The following is a 24,456-nucleotide window of genomic DNA, read 5'->3' as shown; positions in this document are numbered from 1 at the left end:
CATCGAATGAAGGATTATAAATACATAACGGTATAATACACACAAAAAGTTATCGTATTATAGGCCGGGCTTGTACAAATTTATACATGTATATTATAGATGTATACAGCTTGCAACAGAAGCGTAATTAATAAAAAGGTACGAAAAAAAGCTCGACAACGTAAAAAACAGGATCAACAGAGAGAATCATTAATGGAATCCAGAGAGAGAGAAGAAACGCCAAAAGCTTACATACGATCGTTACAAAATCCCGTTGAAAAATCTTTCGTTTTCGGGGTGCGTTCGTTGTGTCACTATGTGATCCTCTGCGTCTCTCACGTGTCGTTCTGTTTCTGTACGTGTACGTGTGTGTACGCGTGTATATGTGTGTGCGTGTATTTCTTTTATTTATTGTGTACGTATATGTCTGTACATCGCGTGAGATCGCGTGCCATTGATGTATCGATTTTATTTATTTATTATTTTTTTCTACATCTTTCTCCACGACTACGTGCCATTTGTATTTACCATTTAGAGGTGATCTATATATATATACACACACACACACACGCACACATATATATATATATATAAATCACCATTCATGGTTGTGGCTAGAATAATGGGCTTATCGTTTGATTCGATCGAGTCACTGTTAGATAGTCAATTGTTGGTATTTGCCATCTTTTGAAAAAAATCGATCTGATCGCGAGAGGATATTTCGTTTGTAATATTCTCGATATCGTTTCTTTTGTGTCTGTTCTAGATAGGGGATGGTCGAAACACTCGTAGGTAAGCACGGATAATCCTGCAACCCCTGCAAGCTTAAATTGATTTACCAGGTGCAGTCGCGGATTCTATTATTCTAAAAAGTAGATTTCAGATATATTTTTTTTTGTATTAAAGAAAAAAAAAGCGGCAATGTCGAACATCCTGCACAAAAAATTACTAATATTCGCATAGTTGAGGTTGGATATCCAACCTTTTTTTTTTTCATCCGTGATTTCGATATTCGATATATTCGAAACTTTTTTTAAAACTATTTTAACGTATAAAAATTTAAAATTAAAAATCCTTTGTAACTGCACCTTGTACTGTTAAAAAAAAGAGAGAAAGAGAAAGAGAGAGAGAGAAAGAGAGAGAGAGAGAGAGAGAGAGAGAGAGAGAGAGGGAGAAGGAGAGGGGAGAGAGACAAAGAGACACAGAGAGAGAGAGAGAGAGAGAGAGAGAGAGAGAGAGAGAATGGAAGAGAGAATAGAAAAAATCAGAGAAGCCAATGTGCAATAGATGTAAACGAGATAAAACTCTTCTCCTGCGGATTATTTTAAAACGTTTGACAGGAAATAATGAAGTTGTTTCAACAAGCTCTTTTCACTCCTCTTGTTAGCCAGCCATCTCTCTAATCTCATTTCATCTCTGATCAAGCTCGAACGATTCCGATGTACATCAATATCATCTAAATTGGTGCCACACAATTCAAGTGGATTACATTTGAACATGGAACAATCTCGAGTTCTTTCGATTAATAGAATCGATAGGAAAAAAAAAAAAAAAAAAAAAGAAAGAAAGAAAAATAAATAGGAGAAAAAATCGTCGGTTGACTAACTACAAAAAAACTTTCTAACTATTTTGCGATTATTCTCAACAAGTATTGATTCCCAACGATTCCTTTACGTCGCTACTTAAAAAAAAAAAAAAAAAAAAAAGAAGAAGAAGGGAAATGAGAATTGGAAGAAACGACAAAAAAGATTAAATCCAATGAAAAACGATCGTTTCGTTTTTTATAATGCTGGATCAATATTTGTTAGGAATAATTCATCTAAAATCTATCAACTATCTAATCGGGATATTATATATATATATATGTAGCGTATATATACAAAATACAATAATCTTATAAAAAAACACTGATTACGAAAATATGATTGAAAAAAAAAATTTTTTTTCGCTTCATTCGTATCTTCGATAAATTTATTTATACAGAGATGCTTTCATACTCAGACTCAAGAAATGTTACACAAAAAGCTAGAGAGGAAGATAATAATAATAATAAAAAAAGAAGAAAGAAAGAGAGAGAGAGAGAGAGAGAGAGAGAGAGAGAGAGAGAGAGAGACATATGTTTACATATGGTTTTAATGCTAAGATTTTGTATTATACTTTGATGCAAAGATATAGATTTTCCTACCAAGAGATCGTACGTGGATACATATTCTTATTGTTATCATCATCATCATCATCATTATCATTATTATTATTTTTTTTTATGATTATTATGATTATTATGATTATTATTATTACATCGTTATTATTATTATTATTTACAATATCGGTTTTTGCAAAATACTTTACTGTGAACATGCAGACGCTTCCTCAAGGTTCATCGTTGAAAAAATTTTCACGCCGCAGAGGACGGGAGAGAGCAAGTCGATCGACATTTCTCGTTTCTTTCTACCGAGATTATACCGAGGCAAACGAATGCTTCCAAAAATCTGGAAACAGATTTCATTATCGATTATTCTCGTAAACGCGACTTAAACTAAACTAAAAAAAATTAGGATTTAACATTTTCTTATTTTTTTTCTTTGCTGGTTTTATTTTGTTTTATCTTATTTTACTTTATTTTTTTTTTCAATGTCGATCGACTTCCTTGAACTTCCTTGACAAATCGTGGGGTTGCAGTTGGTCGAATTTTCTTCTTGTGTATGTTCTCACGTGTGTGCTAGTGTGAATGTGTTATGTACGTATTCGTGTACAGTGTAGACAGTGTACATGTACGTATGAAGATCGTGGTAGTCGAGATGGAAGATCAAAAAAAGAATGAGTTCGTTTGTGTGTGTGTGTGTGTGTGTGTGTGTGTGTGTGTGTGTGTGTGTGTGTTTATGTTTGTATGGAAAAAAATTCTGTGCAAGAAAAAATATCAGTGTTTCTTTTCTTTTTGTTTAAGCAATTAACTGTACATGATAGAAATAGATAGATAGAGAAAGATAGATAAATAGATAGATAGATAAATAGAGAGAGAGAAAAAGAGAGAGAGAGGAAGAAAGAGAAACAGATAGACAGAGATATAAGAGATATAAGAGATAGACAGATAACAGAGATGGAGGAAGGTGAAAGGTAAGAGTTAACAGATAGAAAAAATTCATGGCTGCGTTGGTGACTTTTTTAATCAATTAGTGTGTAGAAAAACATGTGTAAAATCGAAACCTGCGTTTTATTAAAGAAAAAACAACAAAAAAAAAAACGTCAGCCTGTGAGTAATTTTTCTGTGTGTATGTGTGTCAACTAACCTCGTCCTTGTCCAAGCCGAGCTACGAAAACGTTAAACTGAGGTTAAAATTCGTTCGTTTAATGATTTTTCGTGATTGGTTTTTTTAATTTTTGTTAAAAAAGATTGGAGATAAAATCAAGTGAAAAAAAGAAATTATTATCCACTCTTTACTCTTTCTTTTGGAAAAAAACATCATTGTTGACTTATGGGGCTTAATTAATAATCGTTCATAAAAAAAAAAAAAAAAAAAAGAGATTTGCTTATCCCTCAGAGACGTGTAAAAAATAAAAAAATCAATTTTACACATTATTCGCCGAGACATGAAACTCTCGCCAGAGTTTCTCGTAGATTGATTTCAACTTACGCATCGTGCTCGTGAAATAAACTCTCCTGCACGCGTAATTAAAATTACACTGCCCTATTTTTGCTCCTCCAACAAGAAACACAGGGAAGAAGGGGGTCACATAGATTACTCGCAGGTGCATCATTATTTTTTTTTTTTTTCTTTTTTTTTTTACGCGGTCGATTTTGCGTTTCCAATCCTTCGTCTTTTCGTATATATATATATTTTTCCTCTTTTTTGACGAGCACCATGGAAAAGAAAATGAAAAAAAAAAAAAAAAATACATATGTATTTCACCCGAAGAATAAGGCGTGTATGCTAATTTTCCCTCGCGGAGGAGAAACACGAAAATTATGAGAAACGAAACGGAATATTACGAACGTAAACATAATAATTAATTAAAAACTGAAGGGAAACGAAAGAGAGAGAAAGAAAAAGAAAAAGAAACAAAAAGAAAACGAGACACGGGACAAAGAATACAGAAGAGAAATCTTGACAAGGAACTGACAATAAAAATCTAACATTTCGACAATCAGAGCAGAAACCTTCACAGCGAGAGATTAAATTTACTTACACATGTATAGATCAAGTGTGTATGCATACGTGTGTGTATAGGTACAAATTCAATTGAAAACTATTATTAATTATTCGTTAATTTATCTTTTTTCCTTTGTATATATTTCTTTTTCTATATAATAAAAAAAAAAAATGAAAAAGAAAAAGATTTTACGTTACAACGCGAATGCCAATTCGTATTTGTATATTCTTCCAGCGAATTCGAAAGTTTGATTAAAAGTATGATCTTTTTTTTCTTTTCTATTCTAAACTTTCTTTTCTTTTCTTTCTTTCTTTTCTTTTCTTTTCTTTTCTTCTTCTTTTTTTTCTTTTTTCTCTTTTACTTTCTCGATTCTTTCTCGATATTTTTTTTTCCTTTTTTTTTTGATCTATAACGTATGTGTACCATCTGTGAAACTTGTGTGAAATCGTTCCAGATAACGAGAATTCGTTAAAGTTATTTCTCGTTCGCTGGTACGTATATTGTGTGCACATTTAATAATACGTCGAGTCGACTAACTTTCGACAAAGAAAAAAAGAGAAATCATTCAACACCGAGAAACGTCGAAAAAAGGGAAACGAACTAAGCACCAATCCGGTAAGACACACCTATGGGCACTTAACTTGGGCTCGGCATGTCATCCTAATCATATTTACGAGCTAACATCGACATTCTATAAACCTCGGCCGAAAACCTGATCATCCGTCAAATCACTTTCGTTTTAACGCCATTCTATTCTCGTTTATTTAATTTCTTTTTTTTTCTTCTTTCTTTTTTTTTTTTAACCTATACACACATATATATATATACATATACATACATACATATATATATGTATATATATATATATATAGTCTCATGATATAGTCTCATTTTGGAAACGCTCCCACGTTAAAACAATATTTAAACGTCTATTCACGACACGATGAAATTTTCTGTGAATCTTATTTACCATCTTTCTTTCATCATCACCATAATTATTCGTTAAAAATTCGATCAAATTTGGGAGAAGTAGAGAAGAATTTGTCTACTTTTCTTTCTCGAGTTTTCTCATATGGAGAAAAGTTCGTATTTGGAAAAAAAAGAGAGAGAAAAAAAAAACGAAAGTGATTCGACAAATGATCAGGGTTCAGCCTGGAAAGAAGATTCTCAGAAAACGTGGAGCGTGCGACGAAACTTACCTCGTCAGTGTGAGAGCCAACGAGAAAAAGGTCGAAGGGTATGGCCGCCACCAAGTCGATGATGAACCAACCCTTCAGGTAATGGACGGCTATCTTTGCAGGATGGGACACCACTTCATCGTTGCTATTCACGAAAGTCGTGCGAAAATTTATGATGATGTCCACTATGAAAGTGACGTCGACTGAAACACCAAAAGCCTCGTGAAAACAACGACTATATATGCGCGTAGAAAAAAGAAAATAACTACTAATAAAATTAGTAAACGAATAGACTATCGTTTACCCTCGATTAAAACCGATCGATTAATTAAATTATCCTAAAAAAAAAAAGAAAAAAAACGAAGCGAATACCAATAATATACTGTATAACCAATAATACTATATATATATATATATATACACTATAGACAACGAAAGGATTAATCAAAAATTTACTTTTATACATCGAGACGAACACGTTCAAAATCTCGATCGAAATTATTTTTTTCGCATCGATCTATTTTTGCGACTATCTGCCTAAACATCCGCACACGACACAAGCTCTATCTACGAAAATAAATATCTCTGACCACCGATCTAAGTTTTACTCTAAAGCTCTAAATACAAATGATCTCTACCAAATTTGATCATGGCCGTAAGCGCGAGGTGAAACAGAGACTCACTGTTCATCACACAAAAATTTCACATTTTCACCCCGATATCTCTTTATTATTATTATTTATTATTTATTATTATTAATTATTATTATTATTATTATATTCGTATTCGTGTTCGTGTCTCACCTATGAAGTCTATGATGACGATGGGATCGTCACTGTACTTTTTGTTCTTCCTGCTGTTGTAATCTGGATCCGACAGGACGAAGGCGGCTACGTACGGGGTGAATATGGCGGTATACAATACGAGCAACAGTATCACCCAGTCCCAGACCGCTTTGAAGGGTGAATAGTGTAGTATGGTCCACTTGCCGATTCTAGGTGACTGTAATTTGTACTCTGGGAGGATATCGTTTCCAAGGGACAGCACCTGGAGCACACGTTATCACACATCTTGGGAAAGGATAGATTCGTCGTTCATCCCTCCGTCAATTTTCTTTAACCACAAAAAAGATAAATGATGAAACGATTGCCGATTCTACTACCTTTTTGACTTTCAATTTTTTCCCATCCGATCCATTTCCATCAAAAATTTTTCTTTCTTTTGTTTTCGTCTCTTCCCTCCCCCCTACCTTTTTCAAACCATTCTTACTTGTAAAAACTTGTCAAAGAAGAGGATTTTTAGTTGTTTCGAGATAAAAGTTTGACATTCTTTTTCGTTGGATCGTCTCTTATCTTCTTTTCTTTTTTTTTTTTTTTTTTTTGTCAACAATCAAGAATAGGGATTTCCATTATCCTGTACCGAGATTGATTTCTCACTTGACTCGCTTCGCCGATTCTCGTGCACGCCAATTTATTTTCGGTGAAAATAAATCCGAACAACGAGTAGTATCCGAGTAGTAGTGCAAGATTCTTAATCTAAAAATCGATTGATAAAAATTTCCGATCGAGAATAACGTGGCAACGTTATCTCCACGTTTGTCGAAGGTGTGTGAAGAGACAGAAAAAATATATATATTCCCGCGATCCGTGTTCGTTTTAATACCGCGTTATTTCCCACCCTGAATGTCCGAGGGAACAATATCTGAAACACCTTTGTTTCGGCCTGCATTTTCAACTTCCTCTCCTTTCTGTCGAATACCAACACGCCGAGAAACGCGAAAAATACAACACCCACGCGAGCTCTTTTCTCCATACGCCTTTGCGCCGTACCATTTTATTCAACAGCGGAGAGAAAGATTTGTTTCCACTCCCCGCCCCCACCAACCGTTTAAACCTTCTTCGTCCGGCCGTGGGAAAAATCCATCGTGGGAAAAATCCTCTTTCTCGGGTCTATTTTCAATTCTGTATTTCTCTTTCTTTCTTTCTCTCTTTTTCAACTCGTAATTCGAAATTTCATCGATATCCAGTTAAATTGTTGGGAGGGGAGGGAGAAAAGAAAATTCCACTTCAAGGAAGAATAACAAGTGGGTTTCTCAATCATCCAACAGGATTCGTTGGGAGCGAAAAAATAATCGTCAAGATTGTTTCATTGAGATGCTGGGAAGTTGAGCTTAAAGATCTCCAGAACGATCGACTGTAAACGAAAGAAGAAAAAAAGGGGGGGAAGAAGAAAGAAAATCATCTGTCACGATCCAATTAGAAAGGAAAAGCTGGTGCGCAAAAGGGGACGGAAGAGTAAGAAAAATGACTCGAGAGTAAGAAACACAAGCTAACCTGCCTGGCACAGTAGCGTTTCGACTTGCTAATTGGACTCTCTGCCATTTAAACCGGCCTTTATGGAGGTACTACGACGAAACGAGCGCGGCCACCGATCGACCATAAGTAAACACTTGACACGCACTGTGCTTCCAACTCGACGACGACGACGACGACGACGACGACGACACACTCACATACACACACGCGCGCACACATACACACACCGGATGGAAAACACGTGCACTTTATTCACCGCGTACATACACCTGTAAACGAATGTTCACTCCGCGATTCCAGATCCACGTTGGTGCGTGTATCCACCACCTTGCCTCCTCTCGCGCGCTTCTACGCGCGGCAATGTGCAATATCCTCCTCGAAAAGCGAGGAAGAAGAAAAAGAGAAAAGGAAATCGGGGAAGGGAGGAGGAAGAGGAGGAGGAGGAGGAGGAAAAGAAAGGATATTCTCTCCTCTGCCGATATCGTATCACGCCCTACTCGCGTTCGACTATCGTCTCGTTTCTCTCCTCGCCGTCACCATCACGCGTTTTATCGAGCGCGAAACGAGCTGAGCCGAGTCGGAGGAAAAAGCGGCGGCGGCAAAACGACTGTCGATCCGAGTGAAAGCCCGTGCTCAGAGGCTGGAAGAAGGAACCGGGGGAGGGGGAGGGGGAGGGGTATCGATCCGGTGGACGGAACGTTGTCCCAAATAGGGGGGAAATATCGGTTGTTTACAACGCGGAGAGAGGAAGAACCGGAAGAGTCCTAGCCGAGTGCTAGCCTCACACTGATGCAATGCGGACCGCGAAGGGTGGCGGCGTTCGATTGGCGAAGGGGAGGACGGCGTGGAGAGAAAGAGAGAGAGAGAGAGAGCCTGAGCGTGTAGCGCGCGCGTGTACATGTGCACGTACGTAAGTGAGAGGCTGGTGTATACGTGAGGGAGCGCGTGCACGTGTGTGTTGGTTAGGCAACCCCTACACGTCGTCACACCCTACACGCGTTTCGAAGTGATCCAACCTTAGAAGCGGTTAGCCGTGTTACCTCAATAGGGGTTGTCTTCGCCTGTAACGACCCTTCCACGGCCGTGCAATTTTCTAATCGGAACTAATCACCGGGAGGATCGTGATCAACCGTCGTCCCTCTCTTTCCCTCTCTCTCTCTCTCTCCACTCTTTCCTTTCCTCGGCTCGATTCCTACACGCTCGTCGAATGGCGGTGATGGCGCTCCGCTCCGTTCCCATTTATTTTTCCTACCGGCACGCGGTTTATTCCGCCACGTTTGTTTGCACGTTTGGACGTCGACTATTCGACGCGCCAGCGACGCCTCTGTTTACCTGACCGAGTGCACGGATCATCGGCGGGGGATCTGTTGCTCCACAGACCACGCGAACTATCGCTTCCCTTCTCTTTCTCTTCTTCTTCTTCTTCTTCTTCTTCCTCCTCCTCCTCTTTTTCTTTTTTTCCAGATCCCCGCTCCTTTCCCTCTCTCTTCCATTCACCCCCCTGTTTCGCGCATCATCGTCACGACTCTCGTATTTCACGCGAATTCTCGATTCCTCCTTCCACGTATCCGATGATTTTTTTAATTAGAAACGTTTTCCAGAATATCCCGTCCACCGCAACGATTAACGCGTCAGACCCGCGTATCGATTATCCCGGGCCGTGTCCGGGATTATTATAAATAAACGATCGGACGCGATACACAACTCCGTTGTTCCCGTCTCGATTTAGTCGAACAGGTTAAACGTTGCGTCCCCGTGTCACGGACAGGACATCTGATCGATTTCTCGTTCTCTCGGCCTTACTCGAAGAGGGACAGGTTCTTGGGAAAACTATGGACGGGGAAAAATGCAAATCCGGCATTCAGGATTATCTTTTATTCATGCACCGTACCTGCTCTAACCGGGCGAACCGACCTGCTACTCCTCCTGGTACCTGGCTGTGTGGCCGGAGGGGGTGGGGGTGGGGTCGTGACCCGGCACCCTCGTTTCAACGACCTCTTCGCCGTTCGTTATTTCTAACGAGGCGCGAATTAACGCGAGGAAATTCTCGCCGTTGGGAGGGAAAAATAAGGACGAAGAGAAACTCGGACGATGGGCCCTCGTTTCGAGGGATATACTATTTCTACATTTCGCAGAATCGGCCTCTCCTTGATGACAAATTGCGATCGCGCCCACTCTTGAAACATTTCTCTCGATGGAGGGAAGACGAGTTGGCTCGAATTTCTTCTTCTTCGTATCGATTCGGGGTCAGAGGTTCGGGGTCTCTGCGATCGAGCCAAATCGAGGAGAATTCAGGAGATTGTTACGCGAAGCGCACCTCCAAGCGAAATCGAACGTGACTTCGAATCGATGGATCCTAGCCATACTATATTTAGGCATGGCTGCCCTACTTCCACGCACGAAGGGCTGAATATCCGGCCAGCACGAACGACTCGAATCAACTTTTAAACACCACCACTTTTCCCCCTCACTCTCCCTCTCCCTCTCTCTCTCTGTCTCGATACTTTGAAATTCGATAAGATTAATTTCCTGCCGAGGAGGAGGAGGAGGAGGGGTTCTCGTTCTAGGAAAATTCTAGGAATATCGTTACATCGGCGTCGAAGGGAAATTTTCGAGGAAAATTGAATTTTAAGGAAGAGACGGCTCGAGATAGAAGCGAGTAATTGGGGCGTAAGCCGCCGCAGCACCAAATGGGCGCGCGAAGAAGCGAAAGAAATATATATATATTCCAAGAATATACACGTACATTGGAAATTCTGGGCGGAGAGATGGAATCCTGGTGTCCGGATTAAACCGGCGCATAGACATAATTACTAATTAGAGCGTAATTGACGTTTCAGCGCGTACACAGAGAGAGAGAGGAAGAGAAATTCGGGATCAATTAGAGCCGACCGACGGAATAATTGAACGAGCGGGTCGTCGCACGAAAAATATAACGTCACGTGATATTTGGTCGGGCTATAACGTGACCTGGAATATCATCGAACATGCCTGCCCGTTGGATACGAGAGAACGAAACGTTTCGGTTGGAAGAAGAGAGACGAACGAGTGAGAATAGATAATTTCGTTTGGAAACTTGGATCCGTTTTTTGCGGGACTACTCCCTTTCCACTATCTAACGTTTGGTCAATAATAAACAAAGAGACGAGACTATGGAAAATCGTTCGAGATGTCTAATTTCCTCGCCGGGTATAGAGGGAAAGTTTAATATTTATTCGAGAGCTATTTATCTTTACTCTCGTAGCAGGACGGCTCGTTGTTTGTTAAAACAGCCGTTTGCTATTTCGGATTTCGAATAGCATAGCTCGCGCTTTATGCCCCGTGGAAGGAATGTCGCGGGAGCTCGGGCGCGATCCGTGGATAGATTCCTGTACAACTTCATTCCTAGTCGAGTTATGCGGAAATGACCCGTTTTCCTTTAATAAATTCACAGGCCATCATCCTCTTCGGTCACGCCCTCCACGAAACGGTAAACCGGGGGAATTCCAAACGTTCTGCTCGGCAACCATGTACGCGTTTACGATTATTTATCATTAAAATTCATCCCCTTCGAGTCGAAAAATTAAATATCTATCACATCGGAGAACCGAACGGTATTTAAATAAATGAGAAAATATATATATATATAATTAAGAGCAAGAGATATCGTTGATTAATATTTCTGTGAAAAACACATCTGTGAAATTACTCCCTTTCATTTCCCTGCCACTAAATTAAAGTACATGCAAAAGAGGAAGAGAGAAAGATATAGAGGGGGAAAAAAGTGGTGAAATATTTGCGATGAAAGGGAGTCAAGATTCATCAGACCTTTATCGACACACGTGGTCGAGCTGCTTGAAAATCAGGTCGCGTCAACGCGAGGGCCGGCGCAACTCCTCGTATAGGGATATAAATCCAATCTCCCGCGGAAAGGAAACTGCCGTCAGAGTGTGAAACTTGAAAATCCCTCTCCCTTCCACGCCACGTTTGCGTTCCACCGTTGTAAATAACGGGTCTGTGTTTAATGAAAGCTCCGCAGCAACCCGGCCGCGGTCGATTTAACGCACCCTGTATTTCGGTTTGAATACACAAATGCCCTTCTCTCTCTCTCTCTCTCTTTCTCTCTTTCTGCGTATCATCTCGAGATACTCGCTCTACTCGTATTAATAGGCGTATGAACGCCCACACACACACACACACACACACACAGAACACATTTGATTTACGCCCATGCCGATGGGTAACGAGCGTCGAAACGAGAATCGAAACTCCATAAATACCGGGGAGTCCACTACTACTACTCGTGGAATCCATTTCGACTCGATTCGAGGTTAGGGCGAACGAAACGAGCGGAAAGATTATCGAAGAAGAAGAAGAGTTTGCGTTGTTAGACCGAGGAGGATTAACGTTAAAGAGAGTGGAAAGTTAGAGGAGATAAAAGAAGAGAGAGAGATAGATAACGAAAATAATTATTGGAATACGAACGTCCAACACTCTAGTCAGGGTGGAGAAGCCCTCGATTTGGTTCTTTCCTTTCACGAGGTACGAACCCATCATGGTTGTCGAGACTTTGACGAAGAATTCCAGTGTCATTATTAGGTGAATGGTTGCACTTTGGTTCTCGGCGCGCTTTCGACGCTCGGCCTTTCTTTTTTCTTTTCTTTTCTTTTCTTTTCTTTTCCAAACTCGACGAAAGTTAAAGCGAGAAAGATAAGGAAAGTTTCCAAGGAACCACCTGTTTCCACACTCTCGCACTCTCCACGGATATCTCCTCTTCCTCCTCCTCGTTCACGTTCAACAAATGCGTGGTACCCGCGACAATGCCGAAAATCGTGCGCGCACTCCGAACAGGCATCATCATCTTCGGTCTCTCGCCAAGGATCATCCCTTCCTGATCGCTTCTACTTCCGACACTTCCGCCGTCTGGTTAGTATCTGGTTAATATCTGGGCCAGAGGTGTTCACCTAGCCCGAGCACCGCCGACCTTTTTCCCCTCCCCCTCCGCCGATTCTCTCTCGTTTCGCCACCGTCAGATCGGTTCGTCGATACAACCAACATCTCGCGGCTTATCTTCGTTTACCGCTTTTAAAGTCGAATCCAATTAAGGACGAAACCCTATCGCGAGGGTCGTGCGCCGAGGGTTGATCCCCTTGTCCCGTCTAGGGTCGGCAAGCCGCGTGATTCATCGTTGAAAAGCTTTGTGGAAAAATTGGCGGATCCGTGGATTGGTGGATTCATCCTCGTCGCGTGTCACGTCCCCTCTCGAATCGGCCGTTCCATCGTACGTGGCGCAATTTCACCAGAAGACAAAAGAGTTGCTGAATGAACTCGAAATACTTCGTGCCGGTGATAGGCACAGATGATAGGCCTTTTGCGAACGTGGGAAACGATAGGGGAGAGAAGGAGAGAGAGATTCAATCGGAAACCGATGCTCGATCACCCTCTCGATCGAGCGAGGATTCCGAACGGACAGGACGTTTCCTCCTCTCGCGAGCTTTCTCTCTTCTCCTCGAGAAGGGGACAACTGCACTCCAACTGCAATCGCGGCCAACACGATTGGCAGTTGTTGTTTTCGTTCGCGAGCAACGAAAGAGAGGAGGACGATTCGGCCGAGGAGAGGATTATTCCAGCGCGGCGATCTAATTTCGGCGGAGCTTCGCCGCCCGAACGCGAGCGTACGCGCGTCAAAACTGAAGGAGGAGAGAGGAACCCCGGCGTTCGAGCGGCGCGGATTCCGAGAGGCGCTTTCAGAAAACATCTGCCCCCGACGATCGCTCGAGCCGAGACTACTGCTGCGTGTCACGATCAGAGCGCCGCGCGACCATTTTATTGTTCCACGTCCACGATACGAGCGTCCGAGCGATGACGCGACCGTTCTCGGCCATCGCGATCGATCGTTTATTTTTCCTCGAAACGTGCAAGAAACGTGGCGTTCACTCTCGATACGATTGCGAGAATCTCGATCATCATCTTTGGACCAGGAGATTTTGCGGAAATTATTTCTTTATCCGCCAAATAATCCTCCTTGGTTATGTCATCTGCGACGCCATGTTTATTTTCTCTCGAAACGACGGGGAGACGTTGACTCTAGATACGATTGCATCTCCAAGAAATTTGCTTAATGTCGATGATCATCTTTGGACGAAGAGATTTTGCGAACATTATTTCTTTATCCGCGAAATAATTCTGTTTCCGTGTGTTATTTGCGACGCCATGCTTATTTTTTCTCGAAACGACGGTTGATACGATTGCATCTCCGAGAAATTTTCTTAATGTCGGTGATAAATATCTTTGGACGAAGAAATTTTGCGAAAATTATTTCTTTATCCGCGAAATAATCCTGCTGTGTTATCTTTTAATTACGAACGCCCCGTCTACGAAGTAATTTTTCCCGCTTTACATCCCCCTTTTCCGGAATAATTTCGCGAAAATTAATTTTTGATTCGATGCTTTATCCGCGAAATAATTTCCCGAGAATTACTCCTTAACTCGATATTTTCATCGACGAGGTAATTCTCTTCGTGAGAATTATTCCTCGGCCGAATGCTTTACGGGATAATCTCGTACGGATTCGTCTTTTAATCGAATGCGGAATAATACCGAATGAGAGGAAATTTTCGCTTTAAACATTCTGATACAATCGAAATGTCAACAGTGCAGTTTAATTAATTGAATTGTTTTAAATCCACCATAATCGCGAGGACGTTGATTAAAAAAAAAAAAAAGATAGTTAATTAATTATTCGCATACGAGTGAATCATTAGCAGAGGTTTAATCTCGCTTAACGCTTTCATACGTGGAATAATTTCCACGCGGTTAGAAATTTTAATTCGTTCGCGACGAGCAACATTTCTAAAATGTCTTAGAAATAGTTTGAAAAATGAAGCGAAAACGAGATACGATACGTGTTTTAAATGCCAAGTTATAAGTTTCATCCCCCTTTGTTCGATCGCGACGTAAATCATGATGGACGTAAATTCGATATTCGAGGTATATTCGGGGAGGGGAGGACAATCGTGGAAAATGTTTGGGCCGAGAAGCGGGAGAAAGGTGGAAACGTCAGCTGAAACGTAAATCGCGCAACTTAAATTCTTCCGGGCTGATGCGTTTAATACTCGCGACTTTGTGGACATTTCGTTCCTCGTTCCTGCGTTTCACGTGTAATAAACAAGGTTTAACACGATTGCACGTACCGTTTCCATTTCCTATACATATATATCGCAATTTCGTGACGATGATAACTCGCTGTTTAAATCACCATTTAATTGCAAAGCTACATCCATAATCACTCCATCAATTACGCAATCAATATCCCATCAAACTTGAAAATTTTAATCTCCAATCTCGAGTTTGTATGGCGACGTAATTGTAACGCGACATGCAACGGACATTTTCCACTTTACGCTCTTACATTTTAATACATGGCAACGATATGCGAGCAGAAAAATACGATAAAAGTTTCATTTTCGTCGCAAAATTTCCTTATTCACATATATTCACATTTCTCAAAATACATTGTACAATTTGAAACTCTCGAGAAACAATTTGAAGAGTCGAATGTTCTTTTTCGACAATTATCTCTTCCATCTTCCAAATCTCATCGAGATCGCGTCGCTTTTCCTCGTGTTTCCTCGTGGTTCGTGTAATAACGGACAACAAGGAAAATGATCGAGTTCCTTTTCGATTCCGGGAGAAAATAAAGTCTGAAACCTGTTCAGAAATTGAGGGGAAAGCAACACAAAGGAAAGGAATCGAGGAAATCGAAGATGCGATAAGGATCGTTGAAAAATTGCTCGAGCATGGAACACGAGCCCGATGTGAAAAGAAAAAGAGAGACATGCGGGTATTAATGTTGATACGGCTGACATCCGGCCTGGAACTGTAATGAGGCGCGTCGTAAAAATTAAAAATAGAATTCTGCAAATCACTCGGAGTTTAAATCGTGCCGACATCAATGACAGGGGGGAAATCATCTTCCGCCGCATGGAATATTTTCAGAAATGTTTCACCGCAAAAAGAGAGAGAGAAAGAAAGAAAGAAAGAAAGAAAGAAAGAAAAAAATGATTCAAACGAATATAGGATGGATGGAAAGCTTCTTTGTGTCTCCGTTCTTCAATTGTTATGAATTTCGATTTAAAAGCTTCTCTTCGACTTCGATGATAAAATGGTTAAAATATTAGTAAAATATGAACGTATACGATACGTAGCCAATTCTTTAATAAGCTATGCGAATAAATAATATTTATTTATCGATCGCAAACTATCGAAAGGTCATACTGTACGCACTCCATTGACATTTCACTAGCATGCTAGGCGATCTATTTTTGCATTAATCTCAAAAGCAATTTTCCTATACGTTTTAACACCTTTGATCGTGAACAAAAGTTTCTTCTCTAAGAAAAAGCAATAAAATAAATAAAAATACGCTGATTTTTCTCGAAACACGATCGATCCTTTGCACTAATCCATTTAATTGTCGCAATACCGAAATAACAAAGATTCCTCCGTTTGCACAATTTAAACGTTTATTAGCGAATTATCTTTAATTCGACAAATTTTTTTCGCACAAATTGGATTCATTTTTCAAGACCTAACCTAACAAACTTTCGTTCATAAAAATGATGACCGTACGATGGTCCCTGAACTAAGCTTTTCCAATTTTCGATACTTTATTCTTAAAAGCTAAAAATACTCCTAAAAATTCACACACGTGAATTTTTGCAAATAAACCTGTGAACAGAATATGTACTTAACTACTTGACTTAATAAAAATCCCTTCGACGCAGAAAATTTAATTAATCGTACAAATATTAAATTATATTATCGAGAGAATCCATCCGAATTATAATATAACTCCATTCCGAGAAATATATTCCCAGCGATCATAACCTAAAAACCGATTATAACCTTTCATAGAATCTCGTTGCATTTATAGATCCCGTCCAGGAGGAAATTTCAAAATTGTCCACTCCCGCGGAAGAAAAGGGCTTTCACGCGGCCGAGTTCCTCGAGTTTCCTTTCTGTTCTTCGTGAAATGGCGTTCAATCGAATTTCAGTGGCCGGGCTCGACCCCGGTAAATCGAATGAGAAACGGGTGAAAAAAAAAAAAAGAAAGAAAAGAAAAGAAAAGAGAGAGAGAGAGGGAGGGAGAGGGAGGAAAAAAAGATGGAAGGATCGGCTAGAAAGAGTCGCGATACTCAAGGAAACGGCCTCGTTATTTCTAGGTAAGCAGGTAAGCGTGAGGCCGAATTAATTAAAAAACGGAACACCCTTGAGGCGGCCTGTAGAAGGAGCTGCTTAATTGTATCCGTGACTGCGGATCGGATTTTGCGGCATTCATTTCGAAGCGGGGGAAGGGGGGAAAAAACAAGAGGTTGCCGTGTCTACGTTTTGTCTTCGAGCCGGATATTGTAATGGCTTTTCAAGTCGCATTAAGTCGCGCCCTCGCTCGCGAATCACGCGACTCACGCGAGGGAGAAAACAGCGTATCGGCTAAATTAATTCCAACCGTGTCTCTCCGCCTTTGACGTTCAATTAAATTACCACTCTCGCGCCCGATTATTGTCCTTTCCTCTCTCCCTCTCTCTCGCGAAATTGTCGCGAAAGAAGAGGATATATATATATATACTTGTTCGACGTCCAGGCTTTGCACGTTTCGCGCTAGAATGCGGTTAATTGGATGCGAACGATGCGACGTTACGAATAAATTTCATCTCTCGACGTCCCACCTATCCACGTTTCGCTCCACGTTTTTCTTCTTTTCTTTTAAACGAATCATTCGGAAACGAAAGGAAATTCGTTTCATTTTATTTCGTTCTTTCTTTCTATTCACGAGAAATGAAAATGGATACGCGGATCCCCATTTGCCGGGAGGAATTCCGACTCGGAATTTCGCGTGTCGAAGCGTTCAACACCAAGAATAAAAGGGTTAAAGAATTTCCCCCTTCCCTTCTCGAGGATCCGCGAAGGGTCCACGTTTTCGTTCAGGTTAGTATCGCGGCAGAACACGCACACGCACGCACGAGTTCTGAAAATAGCGGGCACCGCGGTGGATGGAAACGCTCGATGCTTTCGATCCCCTTCCCGAGCCGTAACAGACCAACTCGTCAATCTCGAGAGGAGAAAGCAACGAATGGAACGAAACGCATCGAGTAACGCGACTGATCTCTTCTTCGATCCTGAGGGACGCACACGGAGCACAAGGAAAGGGAAACTCGCGCGTTGCATCGTTTCGAATCGATTCGAAAGCGAAAACTCTTTCCAACTCTTTCCCGTTCCCAGCTTGACTTAGCGATAAGAATAGGCAGCGCAAGGAGAGTTTGAAACGATCAGAAGGGGGTGAACAGGGAGGGAGGAGTTGAAGTTCCGTGGAGATGAGAATCGTCGGCGAGGCGGCAGGAAACCGCTTAATTAACTCGATAAAGCGACGAAACGGGATTATCTGGGTCAAAATAATTTTCGAATATCGCACGCGTTCTCTAATGATCTCGTTCGTGGTTGAGTTGTCGTCAACTCGCGAAGATTCGGAAGTAAAAATAAAGTTTTTATTGAAATCGTTGTTGTTGTTGTTGTTGTTGTCGTACATCTGGACGAATCTAGGATAAGATATTCGAAGAAAGATGAAATTTTTCAGAAACTGTTGTGTGCTGATGGAAAATACTTGCTCTAAGAGGTACGGAATAAAGCACATTGTTCGCCGATGTAGATAAGCTCGAACGAATCGAGAACAGTTTGTTGTTGTGCAATCCTTTGTAAATCTTCTTCTTTCATAACATATTTTAAGATTACACGTGCACGTTTAAAGTATCAGCAGTATTGAAACAAGTTTTAAATACCACCGATACGAAATCATCCCACTGAATGGCGTACCGGTATTCTTAGAGCCAAAGAACTTTACGTAAGAGCTAATCCCTCGTGATGGCCTCTTTTAAAACAAGCACCAAATCCGAGAATACAAGCTCTATTCCACCAGAGTTTCCATTTCGTGTAATACGATCTCTGCGATCAGTGATACGACCGACACGAGAAATCTAGAAACGAATTTTTCCGCCCTAATAAATCTCCGCTACGTGTATTTGTTAAAAAAAAAAAAGAAAGAAAATCGAAGGTAAAACTTCCGAAACACTCTCACCCCATTTCACGGAATAATATTTCGCTCGCTTTTCGAATTGGATTCTCGTCGAAACTAATAAGTAAATCGGAAAAATCTGTATCTCCTCGTCGATTCGTTCACAAAAGAAGAAACGAAAGAATTCGACGAGACGAGAAACGACAAACTTGTCCCTGCTTTCGAAAATTCGTCGCGAACAAAAAAAGAAAAAAAGAAAAAGAAGGAAAAACGAAAAAAGAAGAAGAAGAAGAAACACGAAGACAAAGAGTAATTTGCCGGGACGAGGACGGAGGAATATTATAAAGATATTTGAGAACCACGCGAGAGAAGTGGGCCTTAATTAATGCGGTAAACATCTTAATCAACTACTAAGAATACCTCTGCCGTGAGAGCACCCTTCAACGGCTTGGTTTGCGGCCCTCCGTTCTCCAGTAAGAGACTCTTGGTACTACCACCCTTGACCCTGACGCTGCTCCATCTCTGTCGCGGCACATCGGTCACCCTTTCGCTCCTCTCCCCCTCCTTGAGCGATCCGCCTTTGACACGCAGCGCGCCGAGGACCGCGGGCGCCACGGGGACCTCCAATTGCCCCAAGAGATGCTCCGACATCGCTCGAGGGGACTTGATGCAGGTCATAGTCGTCGGGGCGAGCGTGTTTGCCGAGGATACCGACTTCACCAGCAGATCCTTCCCCTCCCTCGTCCACGACGTGATCTTTCTGCCGAGGGACAAAGTGGTGGGCGCGGAGGCGGGCTTGGCCGAAGATAAATCGACCCCCAGCCTCTCCTTCTCCACCGGTAACTCGTCGCTACCGTGGATATCCTCCGCCGGTGATTTTACCGTCGACGAGCTCGACGAGGTGACGCGCTCGCGTACGCCCAACAAACGATCAACACCACCGACCGCCCAATGTTCCCTGTTGCTCGTCGACGACGAGGCGCCGGCGGCGGCGGCGCCTACGATCCTCCTTCGCGCGCCAAATCTCGTCAATCTGTTCCGGCACACTGTCAACGGGGTTCTCACTCCCTCGATCAACGCGTCCCTCTCCTCCGAGGACAACTCGCTCTCCTCTTGGAAATCGGACGAGGTGCTGTCGCTTATCCTGCTCGGGTAACCGCGATAACCACCGCCCGCCTCCCTCCTTCCGTCCAACCAAACGTTGTCGACGACCACGGGGCGACGGGGCGCCAACGCTTCGAGATCGCGATCGTACGAGGATGAACTGGTGGTGGTGGTGGTGGTGGTGGTGGTGGTGGTGGTCGAAGCGGTGGTAGCGGTGGTGGTGGTGGTGGTTGTTGTTGTGGTGGTAGTGGTGGTGGTGGTGGTGGTGGTGGTGGTAGTTCCAGCTTCCGCGAATACCCTCGCTGCACCGTTGGCGGACGTCGACTTGGCCAGGAAGCCCAATTTCCTCCGGGATTCCTGGTGGCCACGGTGAGGAGGAGGAGGTGGCGGAGGAGGAGGTGGGGGAGGAGGCGGAGGAGAAGCGTTCTCGGCCTCGGACGATGCCCACGACGACGATTGACGACGATGACGACGATGATCGCCACGACCGCGCTTCGCCCGCGGAGAACTTAACCCCCCGTACGACTCCTCCTTCGGCCAGGATCGGCCACCCTCGTCCGAGACGCTAGACTCGGCGACGCTCGAGTCTTGCCGTTTCGTCGACACGGGCCTGAGCGGGATCTGCTTCCTCCTTATCACGACCGGTGGCGGCAGACGATTGGTCTGAGGCCGGCCACCCGCCTCCAATTGACCTTTCACCGATCTCAGTGCTATCTGCTCTTCCCTCGAGGACAATCCCGGAGGCTGGGACTTGGACAGTTTTTCCTTGAACAGCTGAATTTTGGCGGAGTGTACGCTGACCTATTTCGCACTCGGATATTCCACCCGCTCCCACGATCAGCTGGTCGCGGGATTCTTCTCCCTCCGTTTATCTCTCGGCTCGTTGATCGTATGTAAGCGGATCAACGATTCTAATTTTTCCTTCCTCTTTCTTCTTTTGTTTCTTTCTTCTAACTTTTCTTTTTAGCTCCTCTAAAGGGGGGAGCAAATACAAAAGGTTGCGTTTCTAATATAGGCTAATACTTCTTTTTGAAAGACAGTTGGGTACACGCATACATATATATATATATATGTACATATATGCACATACACGCACACACACACACACATGTACACACACGATTCACCGTTCCGGCTGCGAATGCTCGATGGGCTCGCCGGAAGCTAAAATTCGATCCAATCTTTTCCTCTCTAATCGATATATATGTACGTTATATATATATGTATATATGTTTATATGTATATATGTATATATGTATGTATATATACATATATATATATATTTCTAATCTGTGTTCGACACGTTTGAAAGGAACACGTGGATCCTCGATTTGTGCTTCAGATTCGTGCGCGTTAATCGTCGTTATCAATCGGATGTGTGCACGTTCACACGGTTCGATTTTTTTTCCTTTTTTTCTTTTTTCTCTTTTTCCTCTATATTTTTTCTTTTTCTTTTTCCCCCACTATGCACGTATATATATATGTATATATATATATTCGTCGTATTATACTCGTGTCGATCACGAACGACCAAAATGAAATACACTGGTTTACCGATATAATATAATTGTTCCTTACTTACGACAGATCTCTCTGTCTAGCCAATACAATTTACGTATCTGCACGGTAAAAATCATATCTGTTTGTGGCATCGTCGTCTCAGGCCCCGTTGATCATTGCATAGATCGACGAGTGATTCGTTCGTTCGTTCGTTCGTTTATTTTATTTTATTTTATTTTATTTTATTTGTTTCTTGCTTTCTTAAAACGTCGGTATATAAAATGTAAAAGGGTCGTTGACTTAAACTTAACTGTTAATCACCCTCCTCTCGTTCTTCTATCTCCTCTTCGATTTTCGAACTTCGAGATTCGATACGTGATTAGCGATTAATTAATAATTAGCAATTAGTAATACATAATGGATGGAACACGACGACAGTCTCAGTTGGGAAAAAAAGTGACTTTCTCAATTGTCAGTCTCGATCACGATTATTATTATTATTATTATTATTATTTTTTGTTTCGTTACTTATATCTCTCGCGTTCTCTGTTGCAGCATTCAACCTCCTTCTCCCCGCCCGTCCCGTCACTCTCTCTCTCTCTCTCTCTTTGCCTTTATCTCCGTCCTTCTCCCCCACTCCTCCCCGTTTTCAGCTCGCTCTCGTCTTTCAGGGAAATATTGCGCAGTGCGCAAGGACGATATCGCGAAAAAGGAGGAAAAAGCGGAGGAAAAACAACCGAGCTTCTCTCTCTCTTCCTGTTTCCTCGATCTTTCTTCCCTTTCTTCTTCCCTTTTCCTTCCCCCCGGCACCTCTTCTCTCCGTCCAGCTGTTCCTTGCTCGGACAACGACACGGGAAGAGAAGATCGACGTATCCTGTCGTGGGTAAAACAGTTTCGAACGGAGCGAAAACTTTCAAGCTTGTTTCATCCACGAGCGTGACGTTCGTCGGAACGAGAAGACGACGCGATACACGGGCCCACCGCGAGAAAAGCCTTCGATGGATTTGGCACGAGCTAATACCGAGCAGTCTTTCACGAATACGCGAGATTCCATCGTTCAGGATGGAGGAGCGACCGACCGACCGACCGATCGACCGACCAACCGACCAACCAACCAATCAACCGACCAACCACCACCGTGTAACGAAAATACGATCGCCCGTTGGAAAATACGGTTTCCTGGTGTCCTTGTTGTTTCTCCGCTCTAGTCCAAGGCTAACCAATGATATCGCGAAATCACCAAAGGCGATCGATCTACCCTCTCCGTCCCCTCCTCCCTCCCTCCTCTCTCTCTCTCTCCCTATCTTTCTCTCTCTCCTTTTCTCCCTCACTCCCCTCACCCTCTCGACGCGATCGAAATGTCGCTGTGCGCTCGAATTGCGTGGTCGATCACCGATTCACTTCTGGACGAGCAGTCGTTCTCTGTTTCGTCATTCGCGCGCGTGAAACGAGGGGAACGGACCGATCTCACGACACTATCGAACCAGCACCGATCTCGCCGTACATCCCAGACTCGACGTCCCGTTCGACGTGCGTCAATCTACGACCCCGAGCCACTCGCATCTTTCACTCGCGGAACCAAGGACGCACTTCTTCTGCCTCTTCTTCCTCCTCCTCCTCCTCCTCTTCTTCTTCTTCTTCTTCTTCTTCTTGTTCCCCACGAGGATCACAACCACGGCCACGGATCACACCTCGCTCGTTCCAATCGACCGACAGGACTGTTGCCCCGCGCTAATCTCGCGTGTTGCTCCGCTGCTGCTGTCCGCTGTCTGATCGGACGGGGAACGACGCGGGAACGTTGGCTACGAGCGAGTCCATATTCCCGTGCGTCGATAAACAACCACGGTCCCCAGTGACAGCACGGCGAATAATCGGTCGGTCCGACACGACAACGCGTTGCTCCAAGAGTCTCTCTCTCTCTCTCGTTTCACAGCCTCGCGGTAACGGAGGACTCCTCTCTTCTTTCTTTCTTTTTCTCCGTTTTCCGTTCCGAGCGCACGGGCTTATATCGGCGACGAACGAACGCGCGCGCCAAGTCGTTTAATAATATTAAGCACACACTTTGAACGAACGTCGAGATGATCTCGGGCGCAGCTGCACGCAGCAGGGTATCTCATGTTGGCCTGGCGAGCTCTCTCGTCGAGCCAGGCAAGGCTCGTTCGTTTCGAAAACCAGGTTAAGGGAGGCTCGAGGACGCTGTGGAACGGGCGCGTCCGCGGCCCCAGCTCGTCTCCACTCGTTTCGTGGCCGACATTTCGGCTGTCCTCCCCGTCCTCGCCGCACCGCGAGAACCTCTCTCTCTCTCCCTCCCTTCCCTCTCTCTCCGGATAGGGCCCCCGCTCCAACCAATCACCGAGAACACCCCATACGCGTCCCGAAACGAGCGTTGGCCGTGTTCCACGTCCGCGTCGTCGTGCTGGCCGTCGTCCTCGTCTCTACCTGGCCCTTGGTGCAGCGTGCGTCTAATGGTGCGCCGCTCTCTCCCGTCCCGTGAGAGGCGACCGTGTCGTGAGCGTCGTTTTCCGATGCGCGCCACCGCCGCCGCCGCCGAGCCGCCGACCACGACCCACCTGTGCTTACGCTTATTGATTCGCGCCACTGCCGCCAGCGTTCACGCCGCCTATGCGCCTGTGCGCCCCAAGATTCTGCGCGCCCGGCCACCCCGCTCCCATTCGACTGCACGTCGTGCAGTCGCGCGCTTCTTTTCCCTTCCTTCTTCCTTTCTTCCCTCGTACTTCGCCCCGGCTTCTCTTCCATTCCCTCCCTCTCTCTTTGTCCTATATTTCCTTCTCGTCCACCTCTTTTGGATCATCGCTCGTGGATTTCGCACGACTGCGAGCTTTGGCAGCTCGCTTCAGCGGTGTAGTTGTAGGTTATTGTTGCAGGTTGTCGGGAGGAGGAGGAATTTGTTCGGGCGGAGAGAAGAGGATGGGGAGAACGATGGATCGAGGATCGATGGAGAAGGACGGAAGGAGAAAGATTATGCATTCTTGCCGCTCTCCCCCCTCTCGAAATCTTGTGAAAAGGTTAGAGGCTACACTCGCTCTTCGCCCACTTTCTCGGCTCTGTCCTACATTCTCCGCCTTTGGAACGTCTCGAGATTTCCGAGAAGGTAGTTGGCTCGCGATCCTTCAGTCTCTCTTTCTCTCACTCTCCTCGGCCAAAGGGGCGAGGAGAGTATTTA

General features: G+C 43.6%; 1 protein-coding gene across 22 annotated transcripts in view; it reads right to left on the bottom strand.

Moving 5' to 3' along the window:
* Window positions 1-24,456, bottom strand: part of LOC107998655 (potassium voltage-gated channel subfamily H member 6) — a 108,340-nt gene that overhangs the window by 19,309 nt on the left and 64,575 nt on the right. For 19 of the 22 annotated variants that reach the window (XM_062084549.1, XM_062084544.1, XM_062084534.1 and 16 more), the window contains 3 exons: window positions 6,110-6,353; window positions 5,328-5,509; window positions 3,267-3,287 (listed from right to left, as the gene is read on the bottom strand). In XM_062084549.1, coding sequence (XP_061940533.1) covers window positions 3,267-3,287; window positions 5,328-5,509; window positions 6,110-6,353 — 447 coding nt within the window. The remainder of the gene's footprint in view (window positions 1-3,266; window positions 3,288-5,327; window positions 5,510-6,109; window positions 6,354-24,456) is intronic. The other 3 variants (XM_062084537.1, XM_062084542.1, XM_062084556.1) reach the window with 1 other exon arrangement.

The sequence above is a fragment of the Apis cerana genome, linkage group LG14 (genome assembly GCF_029169275.1).
Source record: "Apis cerana isolate GH-2021 linkage group LG14, AcerK_1.0, whole genome shotgun sequence".
Taxonomy (NCBI): Eukaryota; Metazoa; Arthropoda; class Insecta; order Hymenoptera; family Apidae; genus Apis; species Apis cerana.
Note: the sequence above shows the minus strand (reverse complement) of the source record. Positions and strands in the feature narration are given on the sequence as shown.